This window comes from Phallusia mammillata, chromosome 4, assembly GCF_965637545.1.
Source record: "Phallusia mammillata chromosome 4, kaPhaMamm4.hap1.1, whole genome shotgun sequence".
NCBI lineage: Eukaryota > Metazoa > Chordata > Ascidiacea > Phlebobranchia > Ascidiidae > Phallusia > Phallusia mammillata.
Genome location: NC_137255.1, coordinates 19,436,153 through 19,448,806, shown reverse-complemented (window position 1 = coordinate 19,448,806; position 12,654 = coordinate 19,436,153). Strand labels below are relative to the sequence as shown.

Below are 12,654 nucleotides of genomic sequence, written 5' to 3'. Positions count from 1 at the left end.
GACCAACGTGAGCCGTAGTTGGTTTTACTACGATTTCGAATAGACTCGTTAAATCGCATCTAGTAGGCTAAACTTGAGACTGTATGTTGAAGTTACCTAACAAAATGATAAGGATTTTAGGTTGAATGATACAACAGGAAGTTGTTGTCGCCGTGTTTCCCTTGAGAATATCTTGCCTTCACTTGATTCTTTTGGGACAAATAAACTATAACCTAAATGATGTGAAAAGAAACAAAACCTACGGTGTTAGGTATGTTTGTCGCGGTTCTTTGACAACCTAATATTTGGATTGAGTCTTGCTGCGATTTTTTCTCACTTGCAGCTTACTTGAGCGTAGATAATAATCCTTCGGCTTTGTTTGAAAAGCGGCGCAATACAACGCACAGCGGGATTCCGCTTTTGTGTTTTGTAGCAGTCAAGTTAATATTCTGCTAATGTTATCTGTTGACATCAAGTTCAGTTTGGTTTAGTGAGGTGCCATCTGTAATCCATTTTTCATTCTAGGTTTGCGCGATGTCGAGTCGGTCCTGTTTGCCAAGCAAACACTTGAGGATTACGTCATTTCTTTTACAACGACAATTGCTGGGCCGCATTGGGTTTTATTTTCAGCCATAGGCGTTCGCCCGCCATTGTTATTGCCCAAAACAATCGTCCTTGTTTGCCTGCCGTTGTTGAGCAATAATGGCGCGCGTCAGCAGATAGAGGGTGTTTTAGAAATTTAGTACGACAGCACCAGCGTTTGCAAATAGGGTCAAGTCGGTTTTCGATGACAGGGTCTCAGGTTTCCCTCCAAGACAAACATGCGAAGGCGCGAATCACGTGTAGCCATGGATAAAATCATTTGCTAGTTACGTACCGTGGTGACTTGGAGGCAGTGATAACAGAAATTTAAAAGTAGCTGTTTGTTTTCATCCTCAATTTTAACGCTGAATTTAATGTATAGTATTGTGGTAAATTTGTGCTTGATGCGTGTGAATCTGTGTTTTTAGCTTTTGGGTGTTTCGTGTAATTGATGTTTTCATTGTTTTTATTTGCTGCTTGTTACTTCAAATGATGAGAACTTGGATGGTATGAAATCTCCCCAACTACCAACACAACAAAACCAAGAGGTAAACTCGCTGCATAATTGATACCTTCAAAGTTGTCATATGAGACATTCAGTTCAGCTTGTTACTGACATGTTGCATCATTTAGCAGAAGGAGGGTTATTTGTCAAAATGCTTTTAAATGAAAATAAATTGTAAATAAAAATTATAATCTATTTTTTTCAAGATGTCAGACAATTTAAACAATTCACACAATGGTGATCATTTGGAAGAACTGGGATTAACTTCTGTCAAGCGACCCACCAATATTGAAAATGATGTCAGTTCACTCGGACAAAAAAAGAGGGTGTCAAATATATTGACCAGTCCAGTAAGCTTGGATTTTTGTTTCCTAGCAAGCTAAAATCTGACCTGTCACATTGATTTTTTTCATTCTCGGAATAATTTGTGTGGCTAATAGAGGAAGTTATTGACTTTTTATCAGTAAACTGTCTGGAGCCTTGGCAAAAACTCTGAACTGTTCTGTAGTTACATAATCAATGTACAATGTAAGAGTACAATTTAATTTTTTTTCATTGTGTTACTTGAATTGCTGCTCAAGTTTCACTTACCCCTCTAATTTTGCATAAATCTTTTAAATTTAGTATTTCAAAGAAGAACTAGAAACTGCTGTGACTGACTTGCTGAGATCAGGCCAAGGTGGCGGGCATGTTATTGCAAAGGAAATAGCAAATTTCTTTTCTCCAGGCAATCGAAGTTTTCAACAAGGTAAAAAAGTTGCTCAATGACATTCAGGGTGTGTTCATTTTCTTTACAGGCAATTTATCTTTTAGTATTTAAGAAGTCTTGTTTGAACTTTATGTTTGAATTGTGTGTTTGTGGAGTTCCAAGCACAGTGCTTTATTGTGATTGGATAACATTGGCCACATTTACATTGTCTGTGTGCACAGTAATGTACAATTCATGATGTATTAACTTTCAAATTAAAATTGCGGTTATACCTCTACATACTATTAAGCAAGAATAAGCAGTATTTCAAATGTAAACAGCAGGACATTGTAGATGACTGGCAATGCAGGTGATATCTTAAAGCCTTAGTATTGTGTGGGTGTGAAGTTATATAACTGACAATATGTTTTTTCTGCTTTGCTTTAGGAAATACAATGCTTGGAATGAAAACAGGTGAACAGTCAGTGCCTGGCAATGTCACTTGTAATTACATGCTTCAGTCAGAGAACAGATCATAAATTATTACTATTCACTGCATTGCATGAATAACAATCGGTGGTCACTTTACATAGGATTAGAATGCTACTTATAATGTTAGAAGTTATGTACATGTATATCACTGTCATGTCATACTGTACTCCCATATTCATATCAGTTTTCAAAGCATTTAATAAGTGGTGGTATATATATTTAATTGGAAGTTGGCAATTTAAATATTTATGCTTGTTTCAGAACAATTAATTTACAGAAAAGACATTTAACAAATCAAAAAACTATATATTTGATGTACAAAAATACATATTATAATGAAATTTTGTTTGTGATTGGGATTTGGGAGAACCATTGTTTGCTACAAATCACCTCCAGATTTATCGAAACTGTTTATGTTTGTAAATCATGCTGTGTCTGTGAGGTGATAATGTTATTGTACTGCTATTAATATTGGTGTGTTAAGGCATGGTTTGTCTCCAGGTGCAATAGACCTATTGATTACCTGGTTAAATTATAGCCAAATTCAACCTAATAAGAAATTTGCATGTGTTAAGTCAATTTAAAAAAACAACGAAGCAATCTATCTAATTGCATTATATTATTCTAAAACAAAACCTGTTTCTAGGAATTGGCTGCGTTTCCCCAATCAATGATTTTTCCTTGGCTGATGCCTCGATGTACAGTAGAGGAGAAAAACTCTTGCGATGCAAATTGGCTGCTCTCTATAGGATTGTTGACCTTTATGGCTGGTCAAGTACAGTTTACAATCATATAACTGTAAGATATAGAAATTTTTGGATTGTTTACATGTTGAATAACTTGTGGTAAATACTGACATAGTAAACATTGAGCGCATTACTGCAACTGCATATTAATACCTGCTCTTTGAACAGGTTAGAGTCAGTCAGGAGCAGGAACACTTTCTGATTAATCCATTCGGTCTTCTATACCATGAAGTTTCTGCATCTAAACTGTTGAAGGTAATACAGACCTCTATATTCGGTAAAATACTGAAATTTATTAATCATGGGTGCTAAATTATATCTAAGTGTGTCAGCTTTTGTTACATATTAACCAAGTCTTGCAAAGATTGTAAACATTTGTAATTTACTGTCATTACAGTGTGAGTGCATTTGTGTTTCTCAGTAGCATATGTTAAGCTTTACTATGTTGGTGGTAAATTTTCTCACTGGTGCTGGTAACATTAAAACACTCTTCAGCTGTCAGCATACACACTTAAACTTCACAGCTCATTGCTTTCCTAAAAATAACAAACCAATCTTCTTGACTGTCAGAAGTGCTATTTATTCAACCACTAGGCATTGTGTGTGTCAAACTGAAACTTGGTTTCCTTATTGTTATGTATCATTACAATTGTTATGTGTCATAAAAAATTGTTGTCAAAAGCTTATTCAAAATTTGCAAAATTTTGAGTTTTCATGAAACTGTAAAGTCGAATTTTATTGACCAAGGTTAGATACATTCCTTACAAAAAATGTTTTTAGATCAATATGCAAGGTGATGTGCTTGATCCTGGTTCAACGACTTTAGGATATAACAGCACTGGCTATCTACTTCACTCAGCAATTCATGCTGCTCGTCCAGATCTGCATTGTATCATACATGTCCACAGTAGTGATGTAGTTGCAGTAAGTTCATCTATTTTAAGTTATTCTATTTTCTTACGCGATGGTAACTATTTCAGCTTATCTCTATGTGTTATTTTAGTACTAGGTGAATGTTGATTTTAGAATGAGTTTTGAAGTTACTAAACTATAAATTTATTAAATACAAAACTTTATATTAGTCTGTCACCTTGTATTAAAAAATGTTACATAACATCATTGCTGTAGAACTGTGTGAGCAGTGAAGGAATGACAGTAAATGGGGTTCCACTTTTATTAGGTTTCAGCTATGGAGTGTGGATTATTGCCAATATCACAAGAAGCACTCATTGTGGGTGAAGTTTCATATCACAACTATCATGGTATTTTGGTCGATAGCAAAGAGAAGAAGGCAATTCAAAAGCATCTTGGACCAAACAATAAAGTACAAATATTCCTTATGTTAACAACGATACTATTCTTGAATTTCCTTAAAATAAAACTTTTAAATGTGCCTAAATATATTTATACATTATGTATGAGGACCTTGTTTAGTTTGTCATAAATTAAAACTTTAATATTGATTTTTTAGGTCATGATACTTCGGAATCATGGATTAGTGGCTTGTGGAGAAACTGTTGAAGAAGCTTTTCACTACTTGTACTTTACCATGCTCGCCTGTAGTGCACAGGTAAGTTTCATACAAACTCCATTACATTCTACAGGACTGCTATTTACCACAGACAAAGCAGCAGATTTGCCGTGGAAAGCTGACTAACCTTATCTCTTGTGTCATATTATGATTTCCCTGGTCGGTCGTAAAATGAATTTAATTTCAGGTGAAAGCCATGTCCTGTCTGCCACCGAATAAACTGATTCAACTTGATCGATCAGCAATGAAAGCTCGCACTGAAGATACAGCAAAGAAGGATTGCACTGGTGGAAAGAAGGAAGGGGTCCAATGGGGACCTGGGGAAATGCTCTTTGAATCCCTCATAAGAATGCTTGATGATATGGTAACCACATTACTTAAGTTATATAACATAAAATTTTGTATGCAAGTTAGTAATGCCAAACTCTGCCTGTACTAGTGATGTCTCACCCATTTGTATAATATACCATTTTAACAACACATTTTTTGAAGGGATTTGACAAAAAAAATTCTGATAATACCAGTATGCATGTGTTAACAAGTTCACTAGTTATTTGCCAGAACTTGCATTTGTGTTAACATTGAGTGTGTGTTTTTATTGCACTATTTTGGACTAGTGAATCATATTCAAAATTTTACCATAAAGCCCACATTTCATGTGACCAGCATAAACTGTAAAGCAGTGTTTCTCAACCTGGGGGTCGCCAAGCACTTTTGAGGGGGTCGCGGAGACGCAACCGAACACGGAATTATTTTATCTGTATCAAAAAAACTTTCCTTGTGACTTTTGTTTAGCATATGGTAACTCACACGACCGTTTGATTTAGAACGGGCGCAACAATATTTGCGATTGTATACTTCTATAATTGCGGGTTTTGGTTTTTCTTAACATAAAAAAAACACGAAATAGTGAAATAGTTAATGAAAAATAGGCGTTTTCTGGAATACAGCAAAACGCCGAACTATCGGAGCCACGTTAGATTGCAAATGTGTGATGAACACAATCAACACATGCTGGTAGTTAAACTTCCTGTGTGTGTGCGTGTGTAAAGGGGTCGCGTGGTGTTAGAAAATCTCTAAATGGGGTCGCATAGTAAAAAAGGTTGAGAACCACTGCTGTAAAGGAATAATTTGCAAATCCTTGTTTCAGGGCTACCGAACAGGATACTCATACAAAAATCCTGTGATACTTCAAAGAAAGCCACGAATGCACAATGATGTGGAAGTTCCTGCCTATGCTTATAACCCAACATCACCCCTACCTGAAGAAATTGAAGGTAAAATAATCATAGTTGATTGTCAAGAAGTCATGAAGGAACTACTTTTCTGTTTATTATTGACCAAGGATTGCCATTTGTTGTTGCTGGCATTTCATTAATAATGTGTTCATCTGTCAAACAATTGTTAGAAAGCACATGCTTAAAATAATGTCTTAACTATGATAGTCAAGTTGGACATAAGGTGTCAAAAGTTTATGTGCCTTGTTAACAAGTGTTGTGAATTTTAGAAATGAGAGGAGCTCTGAAGAAAACTGAACATTCACGATGGATTAACTCACCCAACCAATATACAAGGGTTGTGGAAAATGTTGATGAGGAAAAATTTTCAACCACTTCATCTCAGAATGGAGATGTCAGTCCGAGAACAAAAACCAAGGTGTGTGTGTGTCATAAATAGTTCTTTTTTGCCGGAGAGGTATATTCTGTTGCATCTAACTTTTTTGTGGATTCTCTAAATTAGTGATCTAATTTTAGTGGAAGAAGAGTGATGACGCTAAAGCTGCGTCATCAGTTCACATCACCAATCCAAATCAATTCGTTCCTACCAACACAGACCCTCGTGAAGTTTTACAAACCAGAAAAAGTGTGAGTCCACAGACCACTTATAAATTGCCTATTAAACTGAAAAAAATACTTTCAAAATTTTAATAGTTTTTGTAAACGTGATTATAGTAACATTTACTAATAACCACATCTGGTTTGCATATAAGTGCTTTAGACACTGTTAGGCGCATTTGAAAGGACCAAACACTTAAAGCAAGTCCATAATTGCGCGGGCACTTCAAACCGTCAAACCAAACCAACCCGCGACGCGAGCCCATATCTTCCGTTTCTCGACAAAGAAAGCCATTAAATCAATTAGTAACCAAGCCAATCAACCCCTTCTCTGTTTACTTGTGCAGATACGCGGCCAGGGACGCTGGGAGCTCAATCGGCCTGGACCTCAGTCTCAACTCCTGCATGGTGTTACGCCGGATCGATCTGCGCCTGTAAGTACTCGAGGTGGCTTTATTGACTTATCGTCGCCGAAGTTTAACCTGTTCTGGGCCGTCTCGCCTTTTGCCGTATATCTTTCTCGGGCCCTCCACGGTCAAATTAAACCGTTCCTACTGAGTTTACTTTGCGGCGGGTTGATCTTTAACTGATTAAATCGAAGAAGCTAATCTCCATTTATAGCAAGCTGATTTAAAACAACTTTGGGCTTAGCGGTTTTCCGCAACTGGTTTGTGATGAATTAGGCTTGTAAATTGTCGGCTTGTTGATTAAAGTTATCGACCGCTAGTCTTGATTGGCTCCAGTCAGTGTTTCTCCACCTGTTTGGTCTATTTTTACCTCATCATAACCTTTTTAACAGCTAATGAAAATGAAAAACAACATGAAATTAAACACATTTTTTTTGTATGCCATCAGGCAATTTTTTTTTCCTTTGAGTCTTAGGGGTAAAAAACACTGATTTAAGCTGTTTCGTTAGAGTCACTTGTTCGTCCTGCTACATGACTCAACGATGTTATCATATGGTTTTCGCTTGGGTAACTTTCTTTAACACCATGTGTCACCAACTAAAGTTGTGTGAATTCAAAACCTCCTTAGTTTTTCATTTCTCCCCAATTTCTTATTCTCCTTTCTCAAGTGCTGGTCTGATTCCTACCTTTCCTCCACTTTTGATGACGTTTCAGGCCTACTTATCAATCCATTTACCGATGAGGTGACGTCATCGTCATTTCAAACCATGCATTTTAAACAACCATGCCTCAATCATCTTTCACTTTTTCCAAACTTCGACGCACTAGCACGTTTATTTCTTGAATTGGGTTTGCTTTGGTGCTTGTGGTATTATAGTTAACTGACTCGTGTCCATTGATGCGAATGAACATACAAACCGCGTACCCCTATTATGTATTTTTGGTAACACTCATAGGGGTCGTAAAACTCATCCACTGTTCGTTTTGGCCTTCAGCAAATAAATGTTTTGTGCATGCAAATTCAAAAGTTCATCATAGCATAAGTTCGTCCTCAAACATTTTGAGACATATATATTTCGGCTTTACAGTATTATCAGTATCTTATTGGTATCTTATTTAATTAGAATCTACCACCAAGTAACGAGTTGGGAGATTCTAGTTTTAAGTTAAAAGACAAGTATTGCAAATTCAAAACAACTTTATCATGAATACGTGAGATGTGTTGTGATTATTTTTCCGCGAATAGGTACTTCTATTTTGGCCTGACAGTGGCTCACTAAAGCGTCACTCGGTGTTTCTCTATCCCTACTTTATTTTTACGAGAAACAAACAAATTCATTCGCAACACATGTCGTAATACGAAAGCAGTTGTGCTTGCCATGTTCCTAAACAAGCAAAAACAAACAAAACAACATCTCATCTGCATCTGTTTACAGAGTGATCACGTGTCAACCTCGAGCAAAGGAATCATCGAGAAGGGCCACAATATCCACGTGGTGTCAGCAGCGGGTCCACCCAACCCATTCGCTGGTATGTCAGATGACGAAATAAAGCAATACCGAAAGAATATGCTAACAGGTAAGTGTTGCTCACATAAGAATATATGCAATATTTAATTTGGTTGGCGTCTGTATTAAATTGGCTTTGTTTATTGTTTCGCTATGACGAGAATAGAAATTACTTTACAAAACAACTATAAATAAAAGAAAAACTGTGTTTTTGCCATGTATGTATTACTGGTACTTACTGCATTACTGCAATTTACTGCATTTATTTTTGCTGGGAACATTGAATGAACTAATACGTAGAAAGACTTGGTATGATTTTGTAAATAGCTGATTGTCATGTTTAATGTTTTGGCAATCGTATGCAGAAAACAAGCCTGATAGTGATAACACAGAGGTAAAAACAGAAGTCGAGGCCGAAACAAGTCCTGCGAAACCCCGCCAACCGTCTGAAGAAGTGGTCGAAGTCGTGGCAGAACCTACACCGGCTGTGGAAGAAAGTGAGTTAAATAGTTTGTTCGCGTGTTCCTTCCCTCCAAGTCCTAAATACGTACATGCTTGACTGAAGTTGTTCCGCAATGACCTTAAAAATCTTTACGCTGTTATTACCTTACGTGCGTCCTGACGGTCGTTTTTGAAATGTCAGGTTATGGCGGCGCCTGTACATATTATATGGTTCACTGCAAATAATATTTTGTGTAATAAAAACTGAGGGTCACAAAACTAGCTACAACACAGAAAAATGGTAAAGCCTCAACCAACGAACATAACAATGTATTGAAATTTTCCTTGTCCGGAGTTGAAATTGAAATAAAGGCGTCAAATAATTAAAAGATTTTGAATTGTTATTAAGCGCATACCCCAGCAAATAGGGTATATTAATTATTAGCTAAAAATGATGATTAATAATATAATCAAAACGGGTATACTATAAACAAACACTGAAAGCCTTTCGTTTAATTGGACATTCAGTATACTATAGATCAGGGGTATACTATAGATCAAGCCCTTCATTAAAGCTTGTGCGGCCCGCAGAGACGCCTGGATTTCAAAAGTACTGGCAAACGAGTCCAATCATTACAAATTTTTGAGCTGATTAATGCGCCGGATGCTAGTTTTCTGCGATCTGGCAAAATGTGGCTAGAATCAAATACGAATTATACTTGTAGTTAAAGCATATTTGGTAAGAAACAAAGCAAAATCACTTTGTGTAATGAACATGTGCGGCCCTCGATCCAATTTTGACATTTATAATTGGCCCTGCAGTAACAAAGGTTGCCTACCCCTGCTATAAATATATCTCGTGTTAATGCGACCGGCAATTTCTCCTCATTTTATTATTTTGAAAATTTTCACCGGGAGCAAGTGTTTTATGATTTTGGCATAGTTACTGAGGCACAAGGTTCTTTAGACCTTGTGTAAACTTGTGCTAATAAATTATTATCAGTGTGAAATTAAAATCGAGCATGCCTCTCAATGCTTGGTCAAACAAAGGACATAAAATATGCGAAACTATCGGTAACAAGTATCTGCAGGGATCGGCCAATTCTTTCTATGTATTGAGGCTAAACAAAATCTTTACTTTTTAGGTGTTCCTGTGCAAAAAGCCGATTCGACCGGAGTTTCGCCCTCTCACAACTCTATCTCGTCCAGCGAATGTCAATCATCTCCGGAGAAGAGTGTGAAGGGGATGCAGGATGCTGAAGAGAAGGCGGAAGACGGGGGCAAAGATTCGGAAGAGAGTGAGGAGGTTGCCATGCGACACAACGGATCTTCTCCTAGGGCGTCTGCGAGGAGCTCGGAACGCGAGAAGAAAGCGGACAAGAAGAAAAAGAGGAGGTCACTGAGCTTCCTTAAAAAGAAGAAGCAAAAAGAGTAAAAGTCCCTAGATTCGATTTAAGATAACGGACTTGGATTGAGGGGAATTACCCCAACGATGATCTTTATGGCTGCTTTTAAATGATTCTAATTTGCGGCAAGGCAGTCGCGTACCACGCTTCAGTTTTAGCATAGTTGGTTTGCCGCACTCGTCGTACGGAAAACGAAAAAAAAACTGTTTCGTACTCTTTGCTCTAAGTTTCATTTTAGTCCTGGACCGCCTGGTGCTCTTCGTTGTTTTTTGACGACCTGTGTTTTTACTGCTTCATATATTTTTAGAATCGACTGCCATCACTAACCTATGTTCGTCACGGTCTGTCACCTCTCAGTCACGTGAATGTCAACGTGACCTTAATGACGTCGCTCCCTTTAATCGCTTGTTGTTTCTAATGACCCGCTGTATATTATGAACTATTAGAGTCGGTTTGCATTTTGCGTTGGTAATTTACCTGGAGGTCATTTGCAATGTGTTTGCTGGATTCAAAATGGCTGTAATTTGCAGGCTTGGCAAATTGATACCTGTTTTGCCTATCCATTCAGATTTGTACAGGCCGTTAAGCTTTTTTGCATGCATGAAAATGTCGATCTGCTAAAAGTTAAAGCCACTGGTTAGTACATCATCGCATGTATGTTGCTGATAATACAGATCATTTTGCTTTTTGTACTGTGAACTTGCATATTTTTGTGTTTCGCCCAAAGCATCATCCTGTTCTGTAGTGTACCTGTTGGTTGGCGTGCCATTAATATTGCTGTACCTGCATGCGCAAAATCTGTACTATTACATTTACCACTTTGCACGCACCAACTAAACCAATTAAATCACCCCTGCACTACCCACCTCGCACTAGTAACTTTGTCTTAAATAATAAATAGCCTCTTGACAAGTGATAACTGCAGTTCTACGCTTCTACCGTTCTAAACCACGGGTCACCAGGGTTCCTTGTCAATCATCGCGAAACTGGCCAGCTCTTATTGACGCTACCTTATACGACTGTTGTGATAAACTGTACAGTTTTAACGACTTCTTCAACTTTGCTACAAGTCACCTCGCCCCTAAGTATTTCTTCACTGCGATTCAGTCTGTATAGTTTTACAACCGTCGTCGATGTCGTGTATCACATGTCACCGCATGGACATCTGCCACCAACTGCGTCAAAAGTGCATCACCCTTCAAAACCTTTGCCGACTTGATCCCCTACCGGCTGTCTCACGTCATTCGGCTTGTGCAATTCATCGTTTATGATGATATCACTTTATAACGTGATGTAAACGCCATACCGATATCTTTGTAAGAATCACCACCAACAACAACGCCCATTTATGACGAAACAAGTGTTTTTCATCGGCGCTTCCGTTCCCACACCTGGACATATCACGTACTTCCGTTAGTAAAGCCGCCATGTTGTATCGTAATACCGTAACGCTGAGTTTAATTCAAGTGCACCAAAAATCATTTCTCATTTAGCGCGTCGCAGATTGTGTAAATTTCGTGTATAATAGCCCTGTAGTTTGGACGTCGATGTGCTGAGTTTGTATGTAGTCGCTTGAGCCATCATTTGGTTGATGAATCGCCCAATAAACACTGCTTGGTTGCTGAATTTTGACAATTAATGAGCAAAATCTGGTTAAGTTTCACCCAGTCAGCATTTTTTGAATATTTTGAAATCTTTCAGGTATCCGTATTTTCCGAGGTAGGTTGCCTGCATCCTACTTGTGACAGAAGCCGTCTGTGGCAGAAATTTGAATGTGCAAATAAGCTTACCGGTGGGATTCCCGGAATTTTGTGAATGAACGAGTTTGCTGGTTTGAATGCCATAAAGTGATAAAGTCATTTTACGTTTCATATTTTGTCTGTGAGTTTTGGACAATCCCGAAGTTTGAGGATATCGCACTAAATCAGGCAAAAGGCGAACACGGATAAGAAATGTAGCTTACTTACAGGCATTTTTGTAAGTATTGATCCAAAACTTTATGACAGTCGAAGTTCGGCTTTAAAAAGGACCCACGTCGAAAACACAGTAACAGAAACGTGTCTCAAATCGTGATGCAAAAAGTGGCCTCTCTAGATGTGTATGTATAAAAGGAAGCCAGAAAACGTTTCGCACCAGCACAGTGTTTTTTTCTCCAGGATCCTGTCAACAGCAAACCTAATTCGATTCTACCCCAGCCAGATTAAAATATTTTGACAACAGGCGTGACCAACAAAATATGCGTGCTAGGTGGCGCAACAACAAAGACGTCTCGGCTTGAGTGCGTGCGCAATTTTACACACCCACTTTTAGAAGCCGTCCTTACAACAAACTGTTCGGTATTTCGGCACCGGTCGCGCCGCACACCCGCGCGCGTTCAGCCGTTTTACCTTTGTCTGGGAGACTGGGACCTAGGTTGTTTGAGGCGGAGCTATTCAGAATTAGGGTTTGGATTATCGTTGATCGTCTTTAGTACGTTATGTATTTTTATGTGTCGTTAAAATGAATGCGAAGAGTAAGACATATGTTGTAGTTTG

The 12,654-nt window shown here is 38.0% G+C and overlaps 1 protein-coding gene across 2 annotated transcripts; it reads left to right on the top strand.

The window, feature by feature from the left end:
• Positions 1-963: 963 nt before the first annotated feature.
• On the top strand, positions 964-11,746 carry LOC145222565 (alpha-adducin-like). 2 transcript variants are annotated; one of them, XM_080088710.1, is made up of 17 exons: positions 964-1,109; positions 1,273-1,416; positions 1,691-1,814; positions 2,202-2,228; positions 2,893-3,044; positions 3,161-3,247; positions 3,773-3,916; positions 4,173-4,316; positions 4,464-4,562; positions 4,711-4,887; positions 5,674-5,800; positions 6,031-6,179; positions 6,278-6,388; positions 6,706-6,792; positions 8,202-8,343; positions 8,639-8,770; positions 9,860-11,746. In XM_080088710.1, the coding sequence occupies exons 1-17, from the start codon at positions 1,071-1,073 to the stop codon at positions 10,147-10,149; spliced, it is 2,175 nt and encodes a 724-aa protein (XP_079944836.1). In that variant the 5' UTR covers positions 964-1,070; the 3' UTR covers positions 10,150-11,746. The 2 variants fall into 2 exon arrangements, with proteins under 2 accessions (XP_079944836.1, XP_079944837.1); XM_080088711.1 differs by lacking the exon at positions 2,202-2,228.
• Positions 11,747-12,654: the final 908 nt, after the last annotated feature.

Bases quoted from the DNA above. Each gene is read 5' to 3' on its own strand.
- LOC145222565 (XM_080088710.1), top strand. From the start codon at position 1,071: ATGAAATCTCCCCAACTACCAACACAACAAAACCAAGAG. The intron at 4,563-4,710 runs GTAAGTTTCATA...ATTTAATTTCAG, and splicing joins TGCTCGCCTGTAGTGCACAG to GTGAAAGCCATGTCCTGTCT. The intron at 4,888-5,673 runs GTAACCACATTA...TCCTTGTTTCAG, and splicing joins TAAGAATGCTTGATGATATG to GGCTACCGAACAGGATACTC.